This window comes from Ostrea edulis, chromosome 4 (assembly GCF_947568905.1).
Source record: "Ostrea edulis chromosome 4, xbOstEdul1.1, whole genome shotgun sequence".
NCBI lineage: Eukaryota > Metazoa > Mollusca > Bivalvia > Ostreida > Ostreidae > Ostrea > Ostrea edulis.
The window spans coordinates 20,629,291-20,656,827 of NC_079167.1; the positions used below are offsets into that span (position 1 = coordinate 20,629,291).

General features: G+C 37.7%; 1 protein-coding gene across 2 annotated transcripts in view; it reads left to right on the forward strand.

Annotated features, from left to right (window-relative positions):
• The window catches only part of LOC125668473 (helicase with zinc finger domain 2-like), a 47,969-nt gene that overhangs the window by 19,939 nt on the left and 493 nt on the right, over positions 1 to 27,537 (forward strand). For both annotated transcript variants that reach the window (XM_048902684.2, XM_056162179.1), the window contains exons 12-30: positions 537 to 902; positions 1,054 to 2,430; positions 2,761 to 3,073; positions 3,327 to 3,537; positions 4,139 to 4,246; positions 4,482 to 4,990; positions 5,201 to 5,662; positions 5,861 to 6,052; positions 8,482 to 9,280; positions 9,667 to 9,748; positions 9,853 to 13,834; positions 16,762 to 16,847; positions 17,942 to 18,205; positions 18,923 to 19,308; positions 19,612 to 19,824; positions 21,406 to 21,591; positions 24,045 to 24,201; positions 25,313 to 25,480; positions 25,809 to 27,537. The exon at positions 25,809 to 27,537 is cut by the window's right edge and continues 493 nt beyond it. In XM_048902684.2, the coding sequence (XP_048758641.2) occupies positions 537 to 902; positions 1,054 to 2,430; positions 2,761 to 3,073; positions 3,327 to 3,537; positions 4,139 to 4,246; positions 4,482 to 4,990; positions 5,201 to 5,662; positions 5,861 to 6,052; positions 8,482 to 9,280; positions 9,667 to 9,748; positions 9,853 to 13,834; positions 16,762 to 16,847; positions 17,942 to 18,205; positions 18,923 to 19,308; positions 19,612 to 19,824; positions 21,406 to 21,591; positions 24,045 to 24,201; positions 25,313 to 25,480; positions 25,809 to 25,918 (9,971 nt within the window). In that variant the 3' untranslated portion in view covers positions 25,919 to 27,537. The remainder of the gene's footprint in view (positions 1 to 536; positions 903 to 1,053; positions 2,431 to 2,760; positions 3,074 to 3,326; positions 3,538 to 4,138; positions 4,247 to 4,481; positions 4,991 to 5,200; positions 5,663 to 5,860; positions 6,053 to 8,481; positions 9,281 to 9,666; positions 9,749 to 9,852; positions 13,835 to 16,761; positions 16,848 to 17,941; positions 18,206 to 18,922; positions 19,309 to 19,611; positions 19,825 to 21,405; positions 21,592 to 24,044; positions 24,202 to 25,312; positions 25,481 to 25,808) is intronic.

Sequence of the window (27,537 nt, forward strand, 5' to 3'; positions counted from 1 at the left end):
AGTGTACCATAAAATAAATGCAATCAAACTTCAAATTTAATTAACGAGAATAGTAAACAATACCGACAATAAATTTGCTAAACGTATGTGTAAGTATTGTTTTGCGCTAACAACCTCTTTTGAAAAATACAAACAGAAATTTCGTAATAATGTGGGTCCTTTATGGCAACGGAAAGCGATTGTTACAAATATGAAAAACGATTCGTTATAAAAGGTGATTTTTATGTTCATTTTTAATTCAAGGGGAATAGAAATTTACTTCGTTATATCCGTAAATTCGCTATATCCGTGTTCGTTATAAACGCAGATTTTTATATAGAATATATAAATAATTTGCCGGGGAAATCGATTTCACTTAGCTATAGCAGTAATTTCACTATATCCGTGTTCGCCATATTCGAGTTTTACTGTAATCGTTATTTTGATGGGAAAAGAAAGATTTTATTGTTTTCAGTGCATGTCAAAAACCTTCAACTCTGTGAATCTGTCATGAATTTTATTCTTCTAAGACATTACAATTATCTCTACTTTTACAGACACGAGTGAAGAGCTTGTAAGACTTCAGTCAACTGATTCTGGTGCTGGCAAACGATCTGATCCCGCCATACCGGGTTTGAACTATAAAACAAAGCAGACAAAGCCTCCACCATCTGTCCCCATAGAACAAGTGCAAACCCAAATGAAACAGCCCCTCCTACCAACCCCACCCAGGGCTCATTTACCACCCAGCAATCTGCCTGCAGCCCCAATAATGAACAGACCGCGTATGCCAGGGCCCCCTCTCCAGGGCTTTTCGGACCCTTATAAATATATGGTGCCACCTCCTCCCCATGGAATGGGGCCCATGCCACATGGTATGCCATTTCCACCCCACATGATGAAAAACAGATTCCCTGTGCATGGTAACAATTTGATTTTAACTGCTTTGGGCAGTAATTTTTTAATTCATTATTTGCGAAGAGTAAAATATTCTGATATACAAATGTCTACATAGATATATTTTCTTTGAGATGGCATTTGATATTGTTGTACGTGGATCTCATTGTATTGTAGGTCTACCACCCAGAATGATGCCCCCTTTTAGTTCTCCTACGTCCCAAGCCCAGATTAGACCAAACATGATGAGGGCACCTGCTCCGAAGCCAGTGGCTGACTCCATGCCTTACGATGATTCTTCTGATAGTACCACAAGTTACACACAGGAATTCCCCCTGTCCTCCACTCACGATTATAAACTGGTCTGTAAGAACTGCTATAAGGTCGACAACACCTCAGGAATGTATGTATATCAGCCAGGTCAGCATAAATGTGAGGAGAACATTCTGATCGTCCGACCGAAGCACATTGCCAGTCAGTGGCTAAAAATCCGTGAAAGGAAGAATCACCGGGTGTTTACTGGAAGTTACATCTGGTGTAATAGCATCAGGGTGGGGGGCATCTGCCGGTACGGAGAGGACAGCTGTAGTTTCGCTCATAACGAGTGGGAACAGCTGTTGTGGACCTTGGAGAAGGATGATGAATTTAATATTACAGAATTCATCATTCAGAGTCGATCAAAGAGCCTCGATAAAGGCTACTCTATAGCTGATATTCTTCAGAGGCACTCTGGATATCTGAGTTTTGTTTGTAAGGCTTGTTTCTATAACACACCGCAGATGATAAACAGAGAGGGCGCTGAAGGAAAATGCAGTGGTAAATCTAAACATGATTGGTCAGACTACAAAATCTTGGCACACTTCAGCTCTGATGGATCAGTAACCATCATAAACCCCCGAGGATTCTTACACAAGACCGCATTCTTTAAAATCTGTAAATGGCTGCATTACTGTCGAAATCGAATTAATGCCGAGTGTCGGTTCGCTCACAGCATGGTGGAGAGAGACCTGTGGATGTTTGAAAGAGACACCGGATATTCACAGGATAGAATTGTAGAACTAGCCAATAAACAGCTGGGTATATCGACGAATGTCCAGGAGGCGAAAACCTACACATCGGAGATCACACCATCAGCCACTCTATTCCAATCATCGACAGTGCAGACCCCTACCTCAGCAGTCAAATCCGTCTCCCAGACTCAGGACACCAAACCTCTGGCTAGTGTAGATGAAGACGATGATGATCTGTGCCCTTACATAATACAGGAACTGTGTTTGACATGCTGGAAGAATGGAAAGAAAAGCATTCAGGATGGAACAAAAGACAGATGTGTGAAAAATCACTCGAACTGGAAGACAAATCAAGTTTATCTGGTGTCACCGTCCAACAAGGAGATCCGAGTGTTGCCCAGGAAGATCCCCTCGGGATTTCGATTTATTCTGTGTAGTTACATTGAGAAGCGAGGGAAATGTGGCTACACAGGAGGAGGTCCATGTCAGTTTGCCCACAGTCAGGAGGAGCTAGAAATCTGGCAGTGGATGTGTGCTCATGACAGTAAGTATTTTGTTTTATGACTCTCAGATTCTCTGTAAATGGTTTAAAATGGTCATCTAATTGTTCCAGAATGATTTGGAATGAGCAATGATAATTCTTCACATGTTTTAACTAAACAATAACCTTGTGATTCATTTATGTATTTTATTATTTATAAAATTCATTGGTTGACTTACCTTGCAGTTAAAAAGCTAGACGATTCGTACAATACATTGGTTAACTTATGTTGTAGTTAGGAAACTAGGCGATTTGTACTATACATTGGTTGACTTATCTTGTAGTTAGAAAACTAGACGATTTGTACAATACATTGGTTGACTTCCCTTGTAGTTAGAAAACTAGATGATTTGCACAGAGCTAGTAAGGAAGCGCAGGTGACTCGGGCTGCACAGGTGAAGAACAAGGCTATTAGTGGGGAGTCCGTGGTGTCAGTCACCAAGAGAGTGGCCTTACCCACACAGGTCAAATTCAGCATGTACTACTGCTCCTACTGCGGAAAGCAGTGTAACAGCGAAAAGCAGTGGGATGAACACTGCGCGTCAGAGAAGCATAACTTCAACGTGAACTCGGACAGAGAACATCAGTGGAACTACAGACAGCCCCCCTGGGGAATGCCCGGAACCAGCTACGAACTCTGTTACAAGTAAGTGAATTATGTTCTACCTTAACTGAATTTGTTTACAGTGAAACTGTGACTCCTCGTGTGAGTTTGTCTGATTGATATTTGTCTGTAGTCCATCTGTTTGTGGACTTTTTAGATTTTTATCCAACAAATGTATGTTAATTTTGTTTATATAAATCTACATGACTGATGAACTGCAGTTACCTAAGTATGAATGGACTTCACGGGAAAAAGTTCTTAGAACAAGTGTTGATGTCTCTTGTATTGATTTCAGACACATCGAGGGCAGGAAGTGTCCGTATTCTAATGTGCCAGACATGTACAATATGTGTCAGTATGCCCACAGCGAGGAGGAACTGGATGAGTGGAAGGAGCGCTATGAGTGGCGACAGATGAAGCGTGACATGGCACGACAGGAAAAGGTCTTCTCCTTCATGGATGAGTTACTGGAGGAATATCAGTCAGCAGAGCAAGGAATTAGAGTGGTCTGTGTTGTATCTAAACGAACATCTTCTGCTTGTATTGTTGTATGTCTGTCCTCAACTTAAACCATAGTCACAACTTGGGAATTCTATCTAACCACACTTCCTACAATTATTTTTTAGAATGCTATAAATGGAAACTAAATCTATATTTTGATAAGTAAAATGAATGCAAATTACTGTAGGGAATATAATTTATTCCCATGATTTCTCAATGAAGTCCAAAACATGGGAATATATATAGAGTTATGCATGAATAGGGAGGGGTAATATTTTTCAACTTTTGAACATCATAGAAAATGTACAAGTCCCTTATTCTTTAGGAATTTTATTGATGCTTGTTGCAACTAAACTAAGCCAAGAATATGTATCAACCCTTGCATCAATTTTTTTCTTTGTATCTAGTGTCCTGAATAAGAATTATTACATGAGAAGATTCAAGACAGGAGACTAAGAGGTTAAAGGTTAAATAGGACCTTTAGGAATTTGTCACTGCTTGTGGAACTATTTTTTACATACATGTACACATTTTTAGTTGATAGTATTTGAACTGTATTGTTTAGTACATTTCACTGAAATAGTGATCGAGTAAATGAATTTCCAGATAGCAGAAGACATACCAGATGTAGTAGTAACCTGTGAACAGGAATTAACAATCTACGAAGAAGAAAAGAATGCCATCTTTACCTGGATATTCAACGTGCAATCAGCGGTACATATTTACAATAGTAGTGCAGTAGGCGTGTACAAATACTGTCAATAATTCCATGGAAATCTTGTAGTCTTATTTTGTGGTATGGTATTAACCTCAAATTGATATGATAGAGATTGACAACTCTTCATTCACGAAATCCATGACAAGGTCGTTTAGAGGTTCTTTTTCTCTCAAATCCAGAGAATTTTACTCCACTTTTCATGTTGAAAACATACATGTTTCTAATTTTCAGAGGCCACTGGAGAAAGTTGCACTACTCTATAACAAAGACCGTCTGCACTTCTCATTGAAAGAGAGTGAACTGGATAAGAACACCCAGATAGCACCAGGTGTGTCATTCCAAATCGGCAGTGGATGCCAGGTTGAGGTTCAGTTCACAGGGAACATGTTTGGATCATTCAATCAGTGGGTTATTTTTGACTTTGGCAGTCGGCCAGTATTGGTACGGAAGCTGTATGTAGAAGTAGGAACCATCGGAACCCACGAAAAAGTCAAGTCTCTACGAGAGAAGTTACAGTTTGACCGCTGGACTGCAGAAAACAGGGAGATTGTACGTTATGAGAGAGCTAATGTAGATGAGCTGGAAAGGAAGCTGACCAGTAAATACAAAGCTCCGTCATCGTCAGAAAGCGTAATCAGTCAGCACAGCGTGACGACGGAACTCAACTGGAACAACTATCATCACAAGATGCACCAACTGCTGGAGATGGAGGAGATGAAACGACACCAGATCATATGCAGGTAAACAAATGCCGGATCATGTCCAGGTAACATACTCCAGATCATATCCAGGTCAATATACACTGGGCACCCATCAAGTCTGGTGTTGTATTCTGATTTTCTATGGATGATTCTTCAACATAGTTTGTAGTTAGTTTGCAAAGATGATAAATGTTGAATATTGCTTTTCAAAGTACTTATGGTTTCCTGACAGAATCATTTCCCTTTCAGTTACAACTTGCGCAAGACTGTCACCATACAGGAGAGCATTCAAGAACAGGTGTTGTTGCTGTCACAAAATGGGGAGTTATTTGCCAAAGTTCCACTGGCAGAATACCTAACAGAGGACACAGACGCGGGTAAACTGATCCTGACAAGCGTGCGAACGGTGCTGCTTGCTCCTCAGAACCACCCCAATAGGAGTGTGTACGAAGCGGTCATCGTTAGGAAAGATAACTTTGGCTATGATGGTCGTGGAAAGGAGTATATCTATCTGTGTCTATCTCTGAAATGTGTGCAGGGCTTGAGTCTCCAGTCCGGAATGACCCTGCAGGTGGAGATCCAGTTCCAGATGGATCGGATGTGGTTCTGTATGATGCATTACGCTGTGGATCATCTCAACTCCACGGACGTTGTGTTCCCAGATGTCTCAAAGATCAAACCTTTTCACGAAAAATCAACATTCAGGATTACGTAAGTCTAACAATGATACATATTGAATTTTGCAAAGGGTGACTTAGATATATTTAAACAGGATCTTTTATTCGTTAAAAAAGAATATTTTTCATGTTATTTAGAATTGAGGAAAAAAACTTAAAAACTCCTGTTGAGAAATATTTCATTGTTTATTTTCGATCACTGACAGTAAATTATTTCACACGTGTTTTGCAGTTCGTCTGTGCTGAACCCCGACCAGTTGACAGCTATTCAGCACATCGTGACAGAGCGGGTGGGGTACAATCCTCCATTCGTTATCTACGGCCCGTTTGGAACTGGTAAGACAGAGACTATTGCCCAGGCTGTGATGGTCTTAATCCGAGAAAAACCAGACGCCAAAATCCTCATCTGTGCTCAGTCAAACAGGTAATACATTGTTATGCCCCCCTTCAAAGAAGAGGGGCATATTGGTTTGCACCTGTTGGTCGGTCGGTAGACCACATGTTGTCCGCTCAATATCTTGAGAACCATTCACTTGATCGTAATGATATTTCATATGTGGGTTGGTTATGAAAAGAAGAGGACACCTATTGGATTTCAGGTCAAAAGGTTAAAGGTCAAGGATCAATCTACTGTGGCCATAGGAATATACTGTCCACTCAATATCTTGAGAACCCTTTGCTTGACAGACATCAGATTTGGTACACTGGTACATCTTAAGGAGTAGATGACCCCTATTGATTTTGAGGTCACATGGTCAAAGGTCAAGGGTCAAACTGGACATAGGAATATACTATCCACACAATATCTTGAGAACCCTTTGCTTGACAGACATCAGACTTGGTACACTGGTACATCTTCAGGAGAAGATGACTCCTATTGATTTTGAGGTCACATGGTCAAAGGTCAAGGGTCAAACTGGACATAGGAATATACTGTCTGCTTAGTATCTTGAGAACCCTTTGCTTAATAGACATCAAACTTGGTACACTGATACGTCTTCAGGGGAAGATGACCCCTATTGATTTTGAGGTCACATGTTCAAAGGTCAAGGGTCACACTGGACATGGGAATATACTGTCCGTTCAATATCTTGAGAACCCTTTGCTTGACAGACATCAAACTTGGTACAATGGTACATCTTCAGGAGAAAATGACCCCTATTAATTTTGAGGTCACATGTTCAAAGGTCAAGGGTCACACTGGACATGGGAATATACTGTCCGTTCAATATCTTGAGAACCCTTTGCTTGACAGACATCAAACTTGGTACAATGGTACATCTTCAGGAGAAAATGGCCCCTATTAATTTTGAGGTCACATGTTTAAAGGTCAAGGGTCAAACTGGACATTGGAATATACTGTCTGCTCAATATCTTGAGAACCCTTTTCTTGACAGACACCAAACTTGGTACACTGGTACAGCATAAGGAGTAGATGACCCCTATTGATTTTTCGGTCACATGGTCAATTTACTCTTGACATAGTAAGATATTGTCTGCTCAATATTTTGAATTGACGATACTACTATCAATTAAATGATGTGTGTGTGTATAACCCTTTTCAATTTTGCACCATGGGGGGGCATATGTGTTTTACAAACATCTCTTGTTCTTGTGCAGCTGTTTTTAATATTTGTATATACAGTTGAACTTCGGTATGTTGAACACAGATATTTCAAATACCAGGGATATGTCAAAGTGATTTGGAAGTCCCAACCATTTATTATACGGCAATTTGAATTCAGAAAAACTAGGGCTGCATTGTAGCTTTTGTTCTTTAAACGTTGTACATCCGGTTCACAATGGCAGCTGTTTGCAGTAAAGCAAACAAATTCACGATTGGATAAAGTCTAATAAATGTAAGCAAAATGACAATAAATCAATACAGTCAGAAAATAGTAAGAAATGCGTATGAATAAAATGTAATGATACCGATAATATAGTTTGTTGTAATATTGATGGGAAGATTTTACAGTGGAAAACCCTAAATGTACCTTCAAAGAGATCAAGATGCATAAAGTTTTGTGAATGTAAATAGTCAGTCAGCTAATCAAATATTCGGCTAATCTGATAATTTTTGTCTGACAAATGGGCTATTGGATTAACCGGGACCCCCTGTAGTGAACCTCCAAGGCCAGTGTACAACAGTTCATTATAACCAAACTTCATTATACAGTAAAACAAGGTTATAGCAAACCTATAGCTAAAAACAGTTCATTATAGTCAAATTTCATTATACAGTAAAACAAGGTTATAGCAAACCTATAGCTAAAAACAGTTCATTATAACCAAACTTCATTATACAGTAAAACAAGGTTATAGCAAACCTATAGCTAAAAACAGTTCATTATAACCAAACTTCATTATACAGTAAAACAAGGTTATAGCAAACCTATAGCTAAAAACAGTTCATTATAACCAAACTTCATTATACAGTAAAACAAGGTTATAGCAAACCTATAGCTAAAAACAGTTCATTATAGTCAAATTTCATTATACAATAAAAGAAGGTTATAGCGAACTTTCAGGGCCAGCGAAAAACAGTTTGTTATAGCCAAACTTCATTACACAGTAAAACAAGGTTATAGCAAACTTCCAGGGCCAGCGAATAATGGTTCGTTATAACAAAACTTCATTATATCCAATAATTTTTTCCTTATTTTCATATCATAGTGGAATAAATATCAATTCACAATAAGCATGAATCAGATATGTAAATGAAATAAAATCTCAATATTTGATTTGATTTCTACATGCTTAACCCCCCTTTTTTGTGAAGTGAAGTAGTTTATTTTTAAAAATTAATGTAACTGTTTTTGTTGAAAATAAAACATGGCCATATTCTCTTTGTAGTGCAGCGGATCTGTACCTGACAAAACATTTTGATCCGTTCTTGAGGAAGACTAGCTATAATACCAAAATACGACGTGTGTATTTCAAAGAGAGGCGTGTCAACACTGTCCAACCAGAGGTCAAGAAATATTGCCAGCTGAACCCAAATAAGGATGAATTTGAGTTCCCAACTCATGATGATATAAAGAACCACAATATAGTGATAGTGACAATGTCCACGTCACTGTTACTATCGGAGTTGGGCCTACAGGACTACTTTACACACATTTTCGTGGATGAGGCTGCCCAGACTCTGGAGGCGGAGGCCGTAATGCCTCTCACCCTGGCCAGTGAGAAGACGTGCATTGTATTGGCTGGCGATCATCAGCAGATCAGTCCCAAGGTGTACAGCCCAGAGGCGTGTGATCAGAAGTTTGATATGTCACTGTTAGAGAGACTCTTCCAGTATTACGATTCATTCTCTCACAAGATTGATCCAGCTAAACCACTGAACATTCTCCTAAGAATTAATTACAGAACCAAAATGGAGATTTTACGTTTCATCTCGGCTATATTTTATGGTGGCCCCGATAAGCTGGAGTCCAGGGCTAACATTCCGTCTGTATTGGAGATTACGCCGCTGATGTTTTATGCCGTGCAGGGTGTCGAGATTCAGGATAAGGACAGCATTTCTTTCTACAACATGTCAGAGGTCCAAGAGGTGGTGGAGAGGGTGCATGAACTGTACCTCAACTGGCCAGCAGAATGGGGCGAGAGGAACGCCAAGGCCATTGGAGTGGTCACCCCTTATTTTGATCAGGTGAGATTAACATTGATTACAGTTTTACATCGTTTTCGCAATATTTCAGGCATTTTATGGTGGGGTGAAAATAACAATATTAAACAAAACCCATTATTAGAAGTACACTGTGTTGAACACACTTTTCAACATTCTGTATCTTTATCTTTGGATATTGCTTGGGGTTTGTTGGGGGTTTTTTTTGGGGGGGGGGGGGGGTATTCATTTATACATTGTACAGTATATACAGGAAATTCCTAAATCAATTTGTTTTAGAAATTTTCTTAATCATTACTATTGCTAGATAAAATTGAATTTGAGTTTGTGAAAAATGATCCCCCATTGATAAGTCTTTTGTACTCTGGTTCTTTGTTCATTGTTGAATTAGATATTTTACTTTTTCTAAGGTACAACTCATAAGAAAAGCCTTACGAAAGAAACACCCTGACCTAAAGAATATAACTGTCGAGAGAGTGAATAATGTTCAAGGTACGGAGCTCCATTTAACAATTATCTTTTAAAAGTTTAAATATTGAAGATTAATCAAGATTTTAATACCTGTGGTAAAACTGATATAATTTTCTGCCTTTTAGGGAAGGAATTTCGAGCACTGTTTATTTCGACTGTGAGAACTCGAGGCCTGATTGACTCGCAGTACAAACCCGAAGGGGAATGCGAGGGAGATGGGGGGTATTATGGCTTCCTTTCTGACCGCAAGCTGCTGAACACCGCCCTTACACGAGCCCAGTCCTACGTGGCAGTGGTGGGGGACCCGGTGGCATTGTGTGCCATCGGAGAATGCCTAACCGTTTGGAGAACGTATCTAAAGCATTGTCAGAACATGAAGAGCATCCAGCCGTCCACATTAACATTGGAATCCATCAAACAGCAGGTGTCGAATCTGGCTCAGTCCCCGGCCAGACAAAGAATGGAGGAAAGAAGTGGACAGAATAAACCTCAAGGGCAGGTAACTTTTTCACAGGAGTCGAAACCTTCTTCTGAGGGACGGAATGTAGGGCCTCAAAGTTTGTCACATCCAGGTCACGGACAGCTAATGCCAGCCCCACTCTCCCATCCCAGTCTGCGGAACGAAGCTTGGAAGCAGACGTCGAAGGAAGCTCTACTAAGTAATCTGTTTTCTACACATGAAGTTAAGCCCCTTGTTAAGTCGATGTCACAGCTGAACGAGATAAGCAGCCGACCCATACCACATCAACAGAGGGAGAAGATAGTGTACTCATATGACTGGAGTGAATGTTATGACACAGCTACGGACGACCTGTTGAAACAGATGGCAGAAGAAGCAATCCGAATGGAGAGAGTATTGAAACAGAGAGATAAAGCTAAAGTTCCAGAAGGACCAGTGTATGTGGAATTTATTGACTTCAACGAAAGTAATGGTCATGTTAAAATGTTTTATAATGATTCATCACAATCAGTCGGAAAAGGTGATTTCAAGGAGATTCAGTTGTATGATGAAACTCAGCTTCAGGCCATGATGCAGAAGTATCCAGAGCGGTTTAAAAGGTGTATCTTTAGTAAGGATCAGGATAGGATGCATGCTGAGGTTATAGAACAGCGGCCCCATCACAGTCCGGTGGAGATTGGTAATGTACGGGACAGTGGCACCGCCATGGACGGAGATGAGGTGGTGGTAGAGATCCTACCCTCTGAAGATGTTGACGAGTTGGACTTGGATAATATGGACTTCAGTCGTCATGGACGAGTGGTCGGAATTCTGAACAGAAAGATTGATCCAGAGTATAAGTGTTTTGTGTGTCATGTGGATCCAGACAACACGGGAATAATGATCCCTATTAATACAGGAGCACATAAGATGTATGCCCTGTCAACTGGAGGGGAGGAGTGTAATAACGAGGTGTGTGTGTATCAGATCTCTAAAGAGGGCCAGGTGAAGCAGAGTCAGATCGTCAAAATTAACCCAGTCAACTGTCAAGAGACATTATTTGTTGTGAGGTTCTTAAAGTGGCATCCTACTCTTTACTTTCCTTTAGGCATTACTGTAGGGGTGATTCCGGCTGGTACCACCCACCAATCGGCTATCGGTATTCTGAATTTGGAGTATGACATCAAGAAAGAGGTCAGTAAGGCTGTGGAGCAGGAGGTGCAGACACATTTTCCTACCAATTACACCATCCCGGTCAAGGAGTATGATAAACGCCTTAATCTGCGCGAAAAGTGGACATTTTCTATCAGTCCTAATGACTCAGAAATCGGTCAAGCGTTAAGCATCGAAGAAACTGTAGATGGAAATTATTACATTGGCGTGCATGTAAGCGATGTGACATATTTTGTTAAGATGAACAGTAATATTGATACAGAAGCTAGAAACAAAACAGAGTCGATCGTTCTCCCTAACGCAGAGAAACTCCACATGCTACCAGATAAGCTCAGCACTGATCTTTGTAGCTTAAAACCAGGTGTAGATAGGTTAACTTTGTCTGTCTTCTTAACTGTATCGAAATCAGGAGAAATCATAAGAGCTGATCCAAAAAGGTGCATTATCAACTCTAAGAAAAAGTTTACTTTTGAAGACGTAGCAGATGTCCTGGTGGACCCTAACGCTGCCTCGGATTACCTGAAAAGCTGTATAATCGTGTTGTTTCACATGTCCAGGGTTTGGCGTAGACAGAGGTTGGGTAATGCGAGTTTGTATCGAGACGTCGATGTAACGCAGGGAGATAAACATTCACCGGAAGCTTACATTATGCTGCAGGAGTTAATGATCCACACTAACCACCAGATAGCCAGGTTTCTGCTACAGCAGTTCCCCAGTATGGTGCCTCTTTATTGTCAAGGTCAACCAAATGAAACTGAGCTGGAGAAATGGAGACAAGAGCATGCGGCAGACGCCATTAATTCTATCGCCTTAACCAAACCGTTCCTTGAAGGCCACAAAACTTGTCAATGTAAGATGGCCTGTACGTGCATTATAAATTACATCAAGCGAACTAGCAATATCAAGGTACACGACTCCTTTGATGTGTGTCGGACATTATGGCAGGCTCTTTGTGAAGCAGCTGAGATGGGCAACATGAGTTTTGTTCAGAACATTCTTATAGCTGCCGAGAGCCACCCTCAGTTGACTGTAGCACTGATGAAACTTGATGCCATTCAGAATCGATCCGAATATATCTGTTCTGATGAAAGTCCAGCTCATGGACACTACTCACTAAATCTTGCTCGGTATGTCCATTTTGTGAATCCCATCAGTCGTTATATGGACTTAGTCACACACAGACTGGTCGTAGCTGCCGTGGAGAAGTCACCTGTGGGTTATAACCAGTCCGATATTAAACAGCTTTGTTCCTATCTCACGAACGCCAGTGACGGTGTCCGGCAGTACCAACGAGAAGTACAGAACGTTCATCTCTCTCTGATGCTGAAATCTAAACCAGTCAGTATGTCGCCATCTATAGAAAGAATTAACGAAGAAGAAATTGTGCTATGTTTTCCACCCACTTTTGGGAATGTTCCAGGTTCAAAGAGAAGAATAAAATTAAATTTACTTGCTCTGAAGGAACCACCTAAACTTCTGGACACCAGAGAGAAAGGATTACAGTTAAGTTGGAGGGAACGAATTTATGATCTTATAGCCCCACCAGGAGGGATGGACTCTAATGAAGAAAAGGAACTTAATCCCCATCAGCACATATACCAGATCCCTTCTTTCCATTGGCAGAAGCTATTAATGGCCATTAGAGATGAAAATCAAGACAAACTACGCACAACAGTCCTGTCTGTAAAAGACCAAGTCAGAAACCCGGCACATAGTAAAAACTTTGCTACTGAGATTACAACGGAACGTCTTGTTGAAGGAGAAATGCTTCCTTATACCGAGTTTAATGTAAAATTCAAAAATTCTGCATTACTAGCAGTACAGGTAACAGCGGAGATGCTCCACGGCCTGTTGACGCCTACACTTCAGCTTTTGAACCTTATTCCTAACTTAGACATCTGCCTTGAACACAGATCCAACTCCAGACAGTGTTTTGCTCAGGAGCCGGTTAGTTACGCCTCTAAGGAGAGCTATGCACATGAGACTGATTACGTCGATTCCTGGTTAGGTGTTCTTAATATAGAGGCTGCACAGACAGCAGTTGATGAATCAAATTCTGTTCTTATAAGGAATGTGTTTCTGCACTGGAAGTATGAGGGGACAGATGAAAACCTGTTTACAGCTCAGTTTTGTTTACCGTTAGAATTCTGTAAGAAGAGAAACATCAGGTTCAGCAGTGACGCTATGATAGATGATTTGTTTGATCCAGAAAATGTTCACTTTGCAGAAAGCTACTTTCTGGATTTTATATGTGTTCGGTACTCCCGAGTCCAGGTAACAGGTCACAAGGAGCAGGATCAGATGATGGGTGGTGACATGGCAAACAAGTGGGTGGGGCACTGTGTGGTAACCTCGGTAACGAGGAATGAGAAGGAGTTAAAGGTCAGACTACGGTTACATCACAGCAGTGTAGAGCCGCCATCTTATCTACAGAGTCCACAGATGAACAAAACGCCGTGTACTATAGAGTGGATACATAAAACCATGGAGGCCAGGTAAATTTGAAATGAATGCTACTGAAATTCCTTGTTAATAAATGCTCTTTTTAGGTAAATACTCATACCACGTGAAATAATGTTGGAAACATCATTCACTAGTCATGAACATTTTGAACATTATCACTCGTTCAAGGAACCCGTTGCGTTGCCTTTTAGTGAATATTGTAGACTGTATTCCTGTCCTATATGACCATTTGCACATTGTTAGAAAGCAAACAACAAAACATGAAATTGAAGAAACAGCAGCATATGAATCAAACAAATCGCAATATTACAAATAAGACGATTATCTACAAAATACTCAGGAGAGAAAATGCTTCTAGCTTGGCTACATTGCTAAGTCTAAACTGTTCATACATAATTTAGTCAATCACAAATTTAAATGATTTCATCACATGTTATGGTGTTAAATCGTGTTGCCAACCTTGACAGTATCTATTTTAGGCCAGTGCTTTTGTGTGATTGCAGATTACAGATGATGGGTACTAATATCAAATCTCCTACAACAAAATGCAAATTTTTATGTAATACATGTACTGACAATACATGTACTGACAGTCACATATTTTGTAGTGTTTTCCTAATAAATTGTTTAGGTAGAGGGGGAAACCTGAAACAATACAAAGTCATCATAACCTTGAAATACACACACAATCTAAAGCTATATGTAACCCCATCCCCTTTTTGTCATGAAATAGTATTTTTGATATTATATGCATGACAAAAATTGCTGTCGAGGCCCTCCAAACCCCTAATAAATGTGTATATATCTCTGAATGAATGTACGTTTCTCTAATGTATCTAATGATTTCAACGCATTCAACTAAAACACACTCAGACAAAGTTAATGTCAAATTTATGTAGGTGCCGTCTGTGTTCTTGTATGTATGGGTGTTACATGTAATTTTCTTTTATTTAAAAAAAACTTCTGGCCGGACATGACTTTCACTGATACTCAAAACAGTTTTTATATGCCTGTCAAAGACGGGACATATTATGGTATGGCATCGTCTGTCTGTCTGTAAGCTCCAGGATTTTATAACTTGGTACATTTGATCACTATGATTAGAGGAACATGCCTATTGTTTTTTAAGATCAAAGGTCAAGGTCGTAGTATCACTTAGTAGAAAAACATTGTAGGCAGGATACTGACCAAACCATAAGCTCCAGGATATTGCAACTTGGTACATTTGATCACTATGATGAGAAAATGATAACTATTATTTTCGAAGATCAAAGGTCAAGGTCGCAGTATCTGTTGGGGCTAGGACTATCTAACTTGGTACACATAGACCTTATGTCAAGTGGAGGATGCCTATCATTTCTCAAGGTCATGGTAGCAGGATACAGGCTGAACTGTTGGGGCTAGGAACATCAAACTTGGTACACATACACCTTATGCCAAGTAAAAATATTACATAGGGAGTACATGGTTTGTCTGTTTTTACAATACAAAGAAAATATGTCACACCCTGATGATTACTAATACTACCTAAAGCCAAGTTCTACCAATCATGATGTAAGAAAAACACCCTATATTAGCATTTTACAGGCGTAATATGTACCGTTGGCGGTACTCTTGTTAATCAATTTCAACATGAGACCTGTTTAATTCAAATGGAGCGACACATACGCGGTACTATATGCCGTTTAATGTTTAATACTCGCATTGCATTGCTGTATCCTATTTTTTTAAAAACTACCAGGTATCAAACATTGCCATGGAGATGAGGAATGCAGAATTGAGGTTATTTAAAGTATTTGTATTTCCTCAAATTTATAACATGATCCTAGGTTAGCATTCTGTGACTAAGCGTTAAAAAATTTAAATTAAAATCATCCCGATCTAAATAACTAATATCTAAATAATGTTTGTTCCAACTAGATTTATAACATTAATCCAATGACCATAATAATCCTCAGCTATTTTTCTCCTGTCAGTATTCATGTGATGTAGTCTATAGATTAGTATATTATTTAGAGTCTATGGATAGTGAATCACTATGTGATTAGACTATAGATTTATTATTTCACAATGCAAAACAGGAATTCATCATATACATCATCTGTCATATTTGAACCTAGCCACAAGCATGGCATTGCCTTGCACCTTTTAGTAAGCTCCACAGTACAATTAGGATTTTCCAAACTTCAATCCCTAAAGGCATTCAATGAAAGCGGTTTCTAGTTATTTACATGTAAAGCTTTAATATTTGAAACTGTGTTTAAAAAAACCTACCTTGTAATATTTCTTAAAATGGTGATTTAGTAATGTAAATGATGAATTAAACAAGTTTGCAGAAATAGGAATTTTAGACACCTTTTTCCAATATGCGTTTTCTCAAGGTTTTTAGCACAGGGGCTAAGCCCGTTTTGGGCCCCGAACTCTGTGATACCATAAATCTATATTTATGGTATCACAGGGTTCGGGCCCAAAACGGGCTTATCCCCTGTGGTTTTTAGCCTAGATACCGAAGTCATTGGACTCTCAAATTGTCTGCTACTCCATCTTTTTATGTCAAATGATTGCTGGAGTTTAAAGGTAAAACGTATTAAAATGTTTCCAAAATCTCTAGGTTTTAGAACTCGCAATTTTCTGTATATGATAGGCTATGAAGTCAAAATTTTGGACTACTATATATAGGTGCAAACAGTCGAATACGTTTTCTTAAATTTATATAAAAGAAACATATTTCCATTGTTTATATAAAGTCAGTGTCTTAAAACGTAATGTGTTCTATTTTTAGAAGTGATCGTACCCTGGGGAAGGCTGCTAAACATTTTTTTTTTCCAAGAATTTGGTCAATATACATCCTTGACAAAATACATGCAAATTTTGATAGAAATCTGTTGGGTTTTCAATATTACTAGTAATGGGGAATTACCTGTACATGTAGTACAACTCATTGTTGACTATCTTTCAGACGAATGGAATGTGCCATAAGGACCATTCCTGACAGTGGACAGTTAGCTAAAGATATTGCTCTTGGAAGAATTCCCGTACCAACAGGTAAGGAGGGAAATTGAGAATTAATTTGGTACATGTTTTCAGGATGACAGTTTTTATACCCCCCGAATGAAGTTCTGGGGGGTATATAGGAATCACTCTGTCTGTCTGTCTGTCCGTCCGTCTGTCTGTGCAGATTCGTGTCCGGGCCATAACTTCTTTGTTCTTTGACTTAGGCATACCATATTTGGCACACAGGTAGATCACCATGAGATGATGTGTCGACTACCTTCATGACCTCTATATGACCTTGACCTCAAGGTCAAAATTAAAGGTTTTTTACAATGGATTCGTGTCCGGGCCTCAACTTCTTTGTTCTTTGACATAGGCATACCATATTTGACACATGAGTGTATCACCATGAGACAATGTGTCAAGTACCTTCATTACATATATGACCTTGAACTTTGACCTCTTCTGCTCACATGGAGATGTCACCACTGCCGTTGAAGGGCTGCAAGATTTAGGTCTATGCTCAGCGCTTATGGCCATTGAGCAGGGAGGGATCTTTATCGTGACACGGGACCTCAGTTTTTGCGGTTTCATCTGAAGGACCGCCCCATTTAGTCGCTTCTTACGACAAGCAAGGGGGTACTGAGGACCTATTCTAACCCGGATCCTCACGGGATGGTAGGGGTTCTGACCCGGTGGGACCAAACTTAGTATATAGTGTATATGTGTAACTTTGCTGATACTGTATAAAATCTAAATGCATACTTAGGAATATCAGAAAAGGATGTACGAAAATTGATGAATTTCACAGCCCAATGTTTTGACTCTAGGATGGGTCCAAATTAGTCATGTTTTAATGTTATTACACCTATTGTATTATGTAAAGCTTCTCATCAGTATATGCACTTTTGAGGGCATTGAAGTTTTAAGAACACATCTTGTTCTATACTGTTGCTGAACATTATAATTTAGCTTAGATATTCAGAACAGGAATTTTATTTTCTAGATTTCTTAGCCCTTGGGAGTAGTGATACTTTTTCACTAGGACTCAGGTGATCGATAAGGCCTGTGGGCCTCTTGTATGATTTTCTCAGCTGTTGATTTGATTTTGTCCATCAATTAATTGATTTGATTTCTTAATTCAGTGGACTATAGAGATGTTGAAATACTGCGACAATTCCCAGCCCCTGGGCTGCCGGCCCTCAACCCTGTCCAGGACCAGGCAGTCTCAACGGCCATGAAACAGCCATTCACTGTAATCACAGGACCACCAGGAACAGGGAAGTCTCTAATGGCATCCCGACTAATTTACATGGTATCCCTGAGAAACAAAATGGTTCCTGTCAGCGGGATTAAGCCACAAATCTTAGTATGTGCTCCAAATGATCAGTCATTGGACATTTTAATAGGTAAGTACCAAAATCATGGAAATGTGGGGAATGATAAATGTATGTGCATTATGCTTATCTTATAGTTACTGCAAAACACACTTATTGCAAAAGTGATGCATATTCCCCTATGAGAGGGAAATAATAATAATTTTATTGGGTGTAAAAAAGTTTAGATTATAATGAACTGTTTTCTGCTAGCTCTGGAGGTTTGCTATAACCATGTTTGACTGTAATAATCATAGTTTGACTGTAGTAATCTTAGCTTGACTGTAATAATTGTAACTTGACTGTAATTGTAACTTAATTGTAGCTTGACTCTAAAAATCGTATCTTGACTGTCATAATTGTAGCTTGATTGTAATAATTGTAACTTGACTGTATTAATCATAGTTTGACTGTAATAATTGTAGCTGATTGTAATAATTCTAGCTTGATTGTAATATTTGTAGCTCAACTGTATTAATCTTAGTTTGACTAATAATTGTAGCGTGACTGTAATATGACTATAATATTGTAATAATTGTAGCTTGACTTTAATAATCATAGCTTGGCTGTAATAATTGGAGCCTGATTGTAATAATCATAGGTTGACTGTAATAATAGTAGCTTGACTGTAATAATCATAGCATGACTATTAATTGTAGTTTGGCTAATAATCGTAGCTTGACTATCATTTGTAGCTTGACTGGTAATACTGTACAAATAACTATAATAGTACATTGTTGTATATTTCAGATTATTTGAGTTGTCTGGGTCAAAGTTGTCCCAAGATTTTAAGGGTGTACGATGAAAAGATGGAACAGCAAGAATTTCCCAGGCCAGGACAATTAACTCCCTTACAGTGGACTGTAAATAATGCACATAATACACCTTTAGTTCAGGAAAAGTTTGCACTTCATCATAAAATCCGGAACCAGGAGACCATGTTTGGTTCGTCCATCAGTCAGTTTGATATGCTGTTTAGACTGTATCCTGATGACATCACTGACCAGCAGGTTGAAGAGTATGAAGCAATAGTTAAGAAGGCAGAGATGGTAGAGCTAAGAGAGGCAGAGATTCTTGTGTGTACCTGTACGGCCAGCGCCAGGTCACAGATCAGAAATAGCTGTAATGTCACACAGGTATGGGATTTGGGTGTACTCCATGTACAAAATGTAAACAAGTGAAAAATTGTAAAAAGCATGAAATTTTACCAAGTGTAATGATATCTTATCTTATCCAGCTTAAAGAAATGTATGAAAAGATTCTAACAAAGGATATAAAGCTTCATCATTTGTGTGGAAAACTTGTCCAGATGTTGCTCAATCCATTATGTTGTCCAAACTCTTCACATATATAGGCACCAAACTCAAATTGTATACAAAAAATACTGCATATTCCAGAATGTTACAATGTAATAACAAATCATCCTTGCTCTCTTTCAGGTTGTCATTGATAACTGTGGCATGGTTTCAGAACCAGAATGTATGATACCTATTGCAACATTTGACTCGGTAAAACAGGTGCTTGTTTTAGGAGACATCCAACAAGTGCCTTATAATATCAGAAGTCCTGTAGCTAGGAGTCAGGGACTGACCACCTCTCTGTTGGACCGGTACAGGAACCAGGCCGTGAGGCTCCAGACTCAGTACCGCATGGTAAGTCTATACAGGAACCAGGCCATGAGGCTCCAGACTCGGTACCGCATGGTAAGTCTATATAGGAACCAAGCTGTGAGTCTCCAGACTCAGTACCACATGGTAATTCTGTACAGGAACCAGGCCATGAGGCTTTAGACTCAGTACCGCATAGTAAGTCTACAGTCTTAAAGCTACATGTCAAGTAGTCGGTAAATAGCTCTGTTGGAAAAGCTAGAGCTAGAAGAGCTAATGTTTCTTGTTTGTAAACCCGACTTTAGATGAGTACCATTTCAAGTCTCACATCAAAATTGTGCATGGTAAATCTATTGCAATATGGTGTATGGTACATTTATGTTCCACTGGCAAAATAGTACATGGTAAGTCCACAGGCATGATGGTATTGGCAGAATAATTTGTAATATATCTTTTCTGGCAAAATGGAACAAGTTCAGTCTATTGGCATATTGGAGCAAAATAAATCTCTACAAAGTCATTCATGGCAGGATGAAGATTATACTGTAAATGTATTACATTTGGCTGTGTATTCTATTTAGCGCCTTTGGCGGAACGCAGCTTCCGCTAAATCAAGTACATCACTAAATACCATCTGTAAATCTAGATGTTTAAAGTAATTCAGGAATGCGCTAAATCAAATCTACGCTAACTTGTTGAAAAAACGATTTCCGCCAAATATCGTACACGCCAAATATAATACGTTTACAGTATGTTGCATTGTAAGTCAACATGCAAAATGATGGTCAATATCTACAAAATATGTGTATACTTGTTGACAAAATGATGCACAATATTCACAAATATATGTATACGTATAGACAAAATGATGCATAACATCATCAAAATATATGTAAACTTGTTGACAAAATGATGGTCAATATCTACAAAATATGTGTATACTTGCTGACAAAATGATGCACGATACTCACAAATATATGTATACGTATAGACAAAATGATGGTTGATATCTACAAAATATATGTATTAGTGTTATCAAAGTGATGCAAGATATCATAAAAAATGATACACGATATCTACAAAATATAATGGAATGGGGGGGGGGGATGTTATTTCAGGTATAAAAAAAAAAAAAAGTATGCACAAAGGAATAAAGATAAATTATGAGAAATATACATGTATGATATAAACTGGTTTAGTATGAATGATTCTAAATCTGGTTACTCCATAAGACGTCTCCATATGAGTGAAATATTCTTGAGAGGGACGTTAAACAATATTTTTAAAATCAATCAATCAATATTAATCAAAATTTGCCATTATTCATTGCTTTTTAATGTTTTTAAAACTTAAAGTGTAATTTGTTTACTTGTTATCAAATTGAAAATTGGAATTTACATGTATGTGATGTTGAACATTATCGTTTCATGGCAAATTATCAAAAATCATTGATATTGTGACATCGTCAGCTAAGGTCATAGAGCACAACTTAATAGTAAAGCAATTTTTAACATGTAAACTATTTTGATGAATTCCAATCTACCAATCAGATGAAGTGTTGGGACTGAAATTAAATGATGAACTATCAAAGAGGATGTATTACCCATGTCTTATTGTATATTTCAGCAACAAGATATCAGTGATTTTGCATCATTAGCATTATCTGGAGAAGTGTTGAGTTGTGGAACGGAGAATCAGAAGCAGATGTTGACCTTATTTACGAAAGATAAACCAGTAACATTCTGTCAGTTTTATGGGAAGGAGGAATCAACGGGCCAGGAGATTGTTAATCAGGAGGAATCCAGCCTAGCGGTAAGGCTACAGCTAATAATAACTGTACAACTGAAATCTACAGCTTAATAGTAACTGTACACCTGAAATCTACAGCTTAATAATAACTGTGCACCTGAAATCTACAGCTTAATATTAACTGTACACCTGAAATCTACAGCTTAATAGTAACTGTACACCTGAAATCTACAGCTTAATATTAACTGTACACCTGAAATCTACAGCTTAATAGTAACTGTACAACTGAAATCTACAGCTTAATAGTAACTGTACACCTGAAATCTACAGCTTAATAATAACTGTGCACCTGAAATCTACAGCTTAGTAGTAACTGTGCACTTGAAATCTACAGCTTAATAATAACTGTGCACCTGAAATCTACAGCTTAATAATAACTGTACACCTGAAATCTACAGCTGAATAGTAACTGTACAACTGAAATCTACAGCTTAATAGTAACTGTACAACTGAAATCTAAAGCTTAATAATAACTGTACACATGAAATCTACAGCTTAATAATAACTGTGCACCTGAAATCTACAGCTGAATAGTAACTGTACAACTGAAATCTACAGCTGAATAGTAACTGTACACCTGAAATCTACAGCTTAATAGTAACTGTACAACTAAAATCTACAGCTTAATAATAACTGTACACCTGAAATCTACAGCTTAATAATAACTGTGCACCTGAAATCTACAGCTGAATAGTAACTGTATAACTGAAATCTACAGCTTAATAATAACTGTGCACCTGAAATCTACAGCTTAATAATAACTGTATAACTGCAATCTACAGCTGAATAGTAACTGTACACCTGAAATCTACAGCTTAATAATAACTGTACACCTGAAATCTACAGCTTAATAATAACTGTGCACCTGAAATCTACAGCTGAATAGTAACTGTGCACCTGAAATCTACAGCTTAATAGTAACTGTACAACTGCAATCTACAGCTGAATAATAACTGTGCACCTGAAATCTACAGCTTAATAGTAACTGTACACCTGAAATCTACAGCTTAATAACTGTGCACCTGAAATCTACAGCTTAATAGTAACTATAAATAAAATACAGTGAAACTTCTCCAAACTGGCCCCTCAGAAAACCGGTTCTCCCTGAATATCGACCGATTTTCAAAGTCCTGGCAGAAATTTTAACATTTCCTTACAAAGAAAGTCTTACAAAACCGACCACCCCTGAAAACTGGACATTGGTCAATTTTTAAAGTACATTTGTTAACAAACGTGTAATTTACCCTTATAATACCTGCCATAATACCTGCCACTTTTTGAAGACTAGAAAATTTTGGCCAGAGGGTGATCAAAATCCGGTGTGAAAAACACAAGTGGCCTCTATTATTTCTATTGTTTACCTGTGCTTTCATGGGTATTAAGTGACACTTGGCTATCCAAGTGACCCTTCTAAATCCTGTACAAAGTGTAAAAAAAAAAAACCCAGTGAGGAACATATTGAATGAATAAGTATCAAATGCCATATTGTTGTACCATACTATTGCATGGATATACATGTAAGTGGTAGTTGATAAAGAACAAACCCATGACTGTTAATGATAATTATTAAATAATAAATTAATTTTCTTGGTTTCCATAGACTTAAAATTCCTAAGAAATACTCAAATTACAATTTCATATTTACTACTCTACTTTTTTAAAAACATCAAAACAAATTTGTTAATGATATAAGCGATGGATGTAAACAGAGTGTTTATGGGTAAAAGGAATTCCAATAATAGGCTTCTGTGTTTTCTTTAAGTATCCTGTTATAGATATTCAGTTTAAAATTAGATGATTTCAGCGAGAATTTATAATTACCTGCAGGTAGAAACGGACTAATTTGATCTCTACCGATAATTTATCATAGATCACCAGAACAAAGTGAACAGTACCTACTTTGACAATAATGAGATAAAATGTCTCTAAATGCTAAATTCTCGGTAAACCGGCCATCCCTATAAACCGGCCGTTTTTATCGGTCCGAGAGCCGGCCGGTTTAGAGAAGTTTCACTGTATACAGCTTAATAGTTACTTAAGAACTGATATCTACAGCTTAATAGTCACTGTGCAACTTAATTGTACTTATATAGATTAAATGAGCAGTAAGGCTACAGCTTAATAGTAACTGTACAACTTGATGATTATTGTATATATGAAATGTACAGTATGTCTTTGTACATTTACCCATTTTTCTTGAAGAATAAAATTGATTGTTTACTGAGTGAAAAATATATCATCTCACGTTTTAGAATTATTGAGTAGAATATCTAGAAAAGCATACAAAATTGATATATTCATTGCAGTACCGGTATGTGCACAAAAATAAAAGATTTAGAAAATATATATATTCATTGCGAAAAAAGATAATTATATTTGACCTTGTCTTCTTTATATAACCTCTGCATCATTTCATTTTACAACCTCTTTAACAATGTATCTCACCATGACTTTAGGTCGCTGTTGCTTCCAAGTTGGTAAATCGTCATCATTTGGCCGAGGAGAGTATCGTAATTCTATCCTTCTACCAGGGACAATGTGCCATGATTTCTAAGAAACTCCAGCAGAAAGGACACAAAAACATCGCTGTTTGTTCAGTAGAGAGCTGTCAAGGTAATCTTAGAACATGATTATTGTGGGATATTTTATGTTGTACAGTTCCGCACAATCGTGAACACGCACCATCAATGCCTGCTATCAGTGCTGGATATAAAGGCACTGATTGTTCGTTAATTAACACACTCATATGACTACACTCAGATATGAATACTGCCGGGCTACTGTCAAGTTGATCCTTTTTGGGTAAAATTTTCATATTTTGAGTAGAAATAAAATGAGGGATTTCTACATAAGAACACTACAGTTGAACTTTGGTATCTCAAACATCAATATCTCGAATGCCATGGTATCTCAAACATCAATATCTCGAATGCCATGGTATCTCAAACATCAATATCTCGAATGCCATGGTATCTCAAACATCAATATCTCGAATGTCATGGTATCTCAAACATCAATATCTCGAATGCCATGGTATCTCAAACATCAATATCTCGAATGCCATGGTATCTCAAACATCAATATCTCGAATGCCATGGTATCTCAAACATCAATATCTCGAATGCCATGGTATCTCAAACATCAATATCTCGAATGCCATGGTATCTCAAACATCAATATCTCGAATGTCATGGTATCTCAAACATCAATATCTCGAATGCCATGGTATCTCAAACATCAATATCTCGAATGCCATGGTATCTCAAACATCAATATCTCGAATGCCATGGTATCTCAAACATCAATATCTCGAATGCCATGGTATCTCAAACATCAATATCTCGAATGCCATGGTATCTCAAACATCAATATCTCGAATGCCATGGTATCTCAAACATCAATATCTCGAATGCCATGGTATCTCAAACATCATTATCTTGAATGCCATGGTATCTCGAACATCAATATCTCGAATGCTATGAATATGTTGAATCGAGTATGAAGTCCCAACTACACTTTCCTTTTTAGCATTTTAACCTCAATATCTTGAACCCTTGGATATTTCGAAGATTTTTCACAGTCCCATCGAGTTTGAGATAATGATATTTGACTGTATAAGATGAAAGCAGAAAAAGTTAAAATACCTTTCAAAATGCATTTGACAAAGAGAAGGAATGTGGTCTTCTCTGATCTGCATATTGTACATGTATTTATTTCTTTACAGGAAGAGAATGGGATAATGTAATTTTATCCACAGTGAGGACCATTCCTGGCCATACAGTAGAACTTAGATCCACCACAGAGTGGAAGGAAATGCACCTAGGTCACCTGATGAACCATGGACTGGTCAACCAAGCACTGACCAGGGCCAAGAAGCGGCTCATTATATTGGGTAAATAAAACAACAGTTATCAATTTAAGTAACTCATTAAAAAGGTTGATAATTAATAGATGGCAGAGTCAAAGTTAAAAAAAGATTGATATTTTGGTTTGAAACCATTTTGGTCAAGAGGAAGATACTGTCCTCCCTCCGACCCCCACCTCCTCTTGTCGGTGGTTAGAGGTTACCACTTATCTACTTACTAACAAAAATTGCCAACCTCAGTAATTTTACTAGCTGCACACTTCTAGACTAGAGATAACATGGAAATGTGCTAGCACCTAAATCTATAAGCTACAATTTAACAATGTGAACTAATTTATTTCATTTTCATTGACAGGAAATAACAATTTGTTACGGTGTGATGCATTATGGGAGAAGTACCTTCAGTTATGTCTGAGTAAAGGACAAGTGTCGGATGGTAGACAGTATTTGAAATGGCTGAATTAACTCAACCTTAGTGACGGGATAGCGTGGTGTTGCTCCCATTGTAGTGGACAGTGAATATCATGAAAACGGGGGTCATTGTAACATAGAGGGAAAATTTAACACTCTACCACTGGCATGTTGAGTTTATTGAGGAATGTGTAAAATGATAACGTGGATGTGTAATATTTGGAAGTTTTGGAGACATACTGATTGCATGTAAAACAATCAAGTGATAGGTTAGAAAATGTTGAATTGAATGATGAAGTTAGATTATGTACCGGATAGTTCAGTTTATATAATCTTTTGAGATGTGTTGCTTACGTGTTTATTATATGTTTCTATCCCCCCCCTCACACACACACACACACATGCTGATGCACTACAGACAAATGCCCATTTCTTTTTTCTTTCTCTACGTGAGAAAATACAGTTGTAATTTCGTTAAAAGTTTTGTTTGTATTTTTTTTTTTTGTGCCCAAAGTATTTATTGTTACGGTTTAGTCTAGTGAAAGACTCTTAAATTGCAATGATGCATATATGTATATTTCTGAATCAGCATACATGTGTATAATTTCATAACCTACATGTACTTCATAAACTACAATGATACAAACTGAAATTCATTTCTAAATATTTACATCTAGTGATAACCTGATTCATGTAATCTGTTGAAGTTTCAAATATTATATTTCTCAATAAAAGCAACTACCTTTCAATTTGATATGAACAAGTTAAATTACACACAAAATACAAGTATACGGTTTTGTTGATTACACAAATTACCCCAATCTTTCATTGCTTTTATAACTAAGACTTTGTCAATTTAATACACAAATTACCCCAATCTTTCATTGTTTTTATAACTAAGGCATTATTGATTACACAAACTACCCCGACCTTTCTTTCTACCTCCATGATATAAACAATTCCAACATTTATTCCTTAAATAAAACAAAAGAAAACCCACATGAAAATGTCATTAAGAAAAGTACATTGCTAAGGATGTAAATTATAAAACTGTCATTAATTAAGAACAGATTTTTGTAATGGTGGAGATACAGTGTATATAATTGGAATGTGGTGCATGTAACAGACATTTATGCGTGTGTAAGACATACAGTGGTATAAAGTTTTACATCAATAACTACTTATAATTGTTTTTATGTACATGTATAATCAGATGCAAACAATATTGTGTGTGGAAAATGTGTATGTTTATGAACAACACAAACTTCATACACTGTGAATACAGTCAAACCTTGTACAGAGACCCCCTGTTATAAGCCATATCCTGCCACACAGGACTGGAATTTTCCTCCTTTTGATTTCATGTGTCCTCCAAACACACCAACAAGTAAATATAATTGTGACATTCAGTATACCATTCATTAAACTTTCCATGCTATTTTGGTAACGTTTCAAATCGTCATGATATGTACATGTATATGATATAAACATACATTGTAAACATTGATGAGTCTGGCGTCTACTGTATGTTTACAAGAAACATAACAAAGAAAAGTTCTTATGGACTACATATTTAATGGTCATTAATCTATGTTCATCATGTTTATATAAGTTTTCATAAAAATAGTTGAAATATATGATAAATGTATCTGATGTACATATCTGTCAGTTTG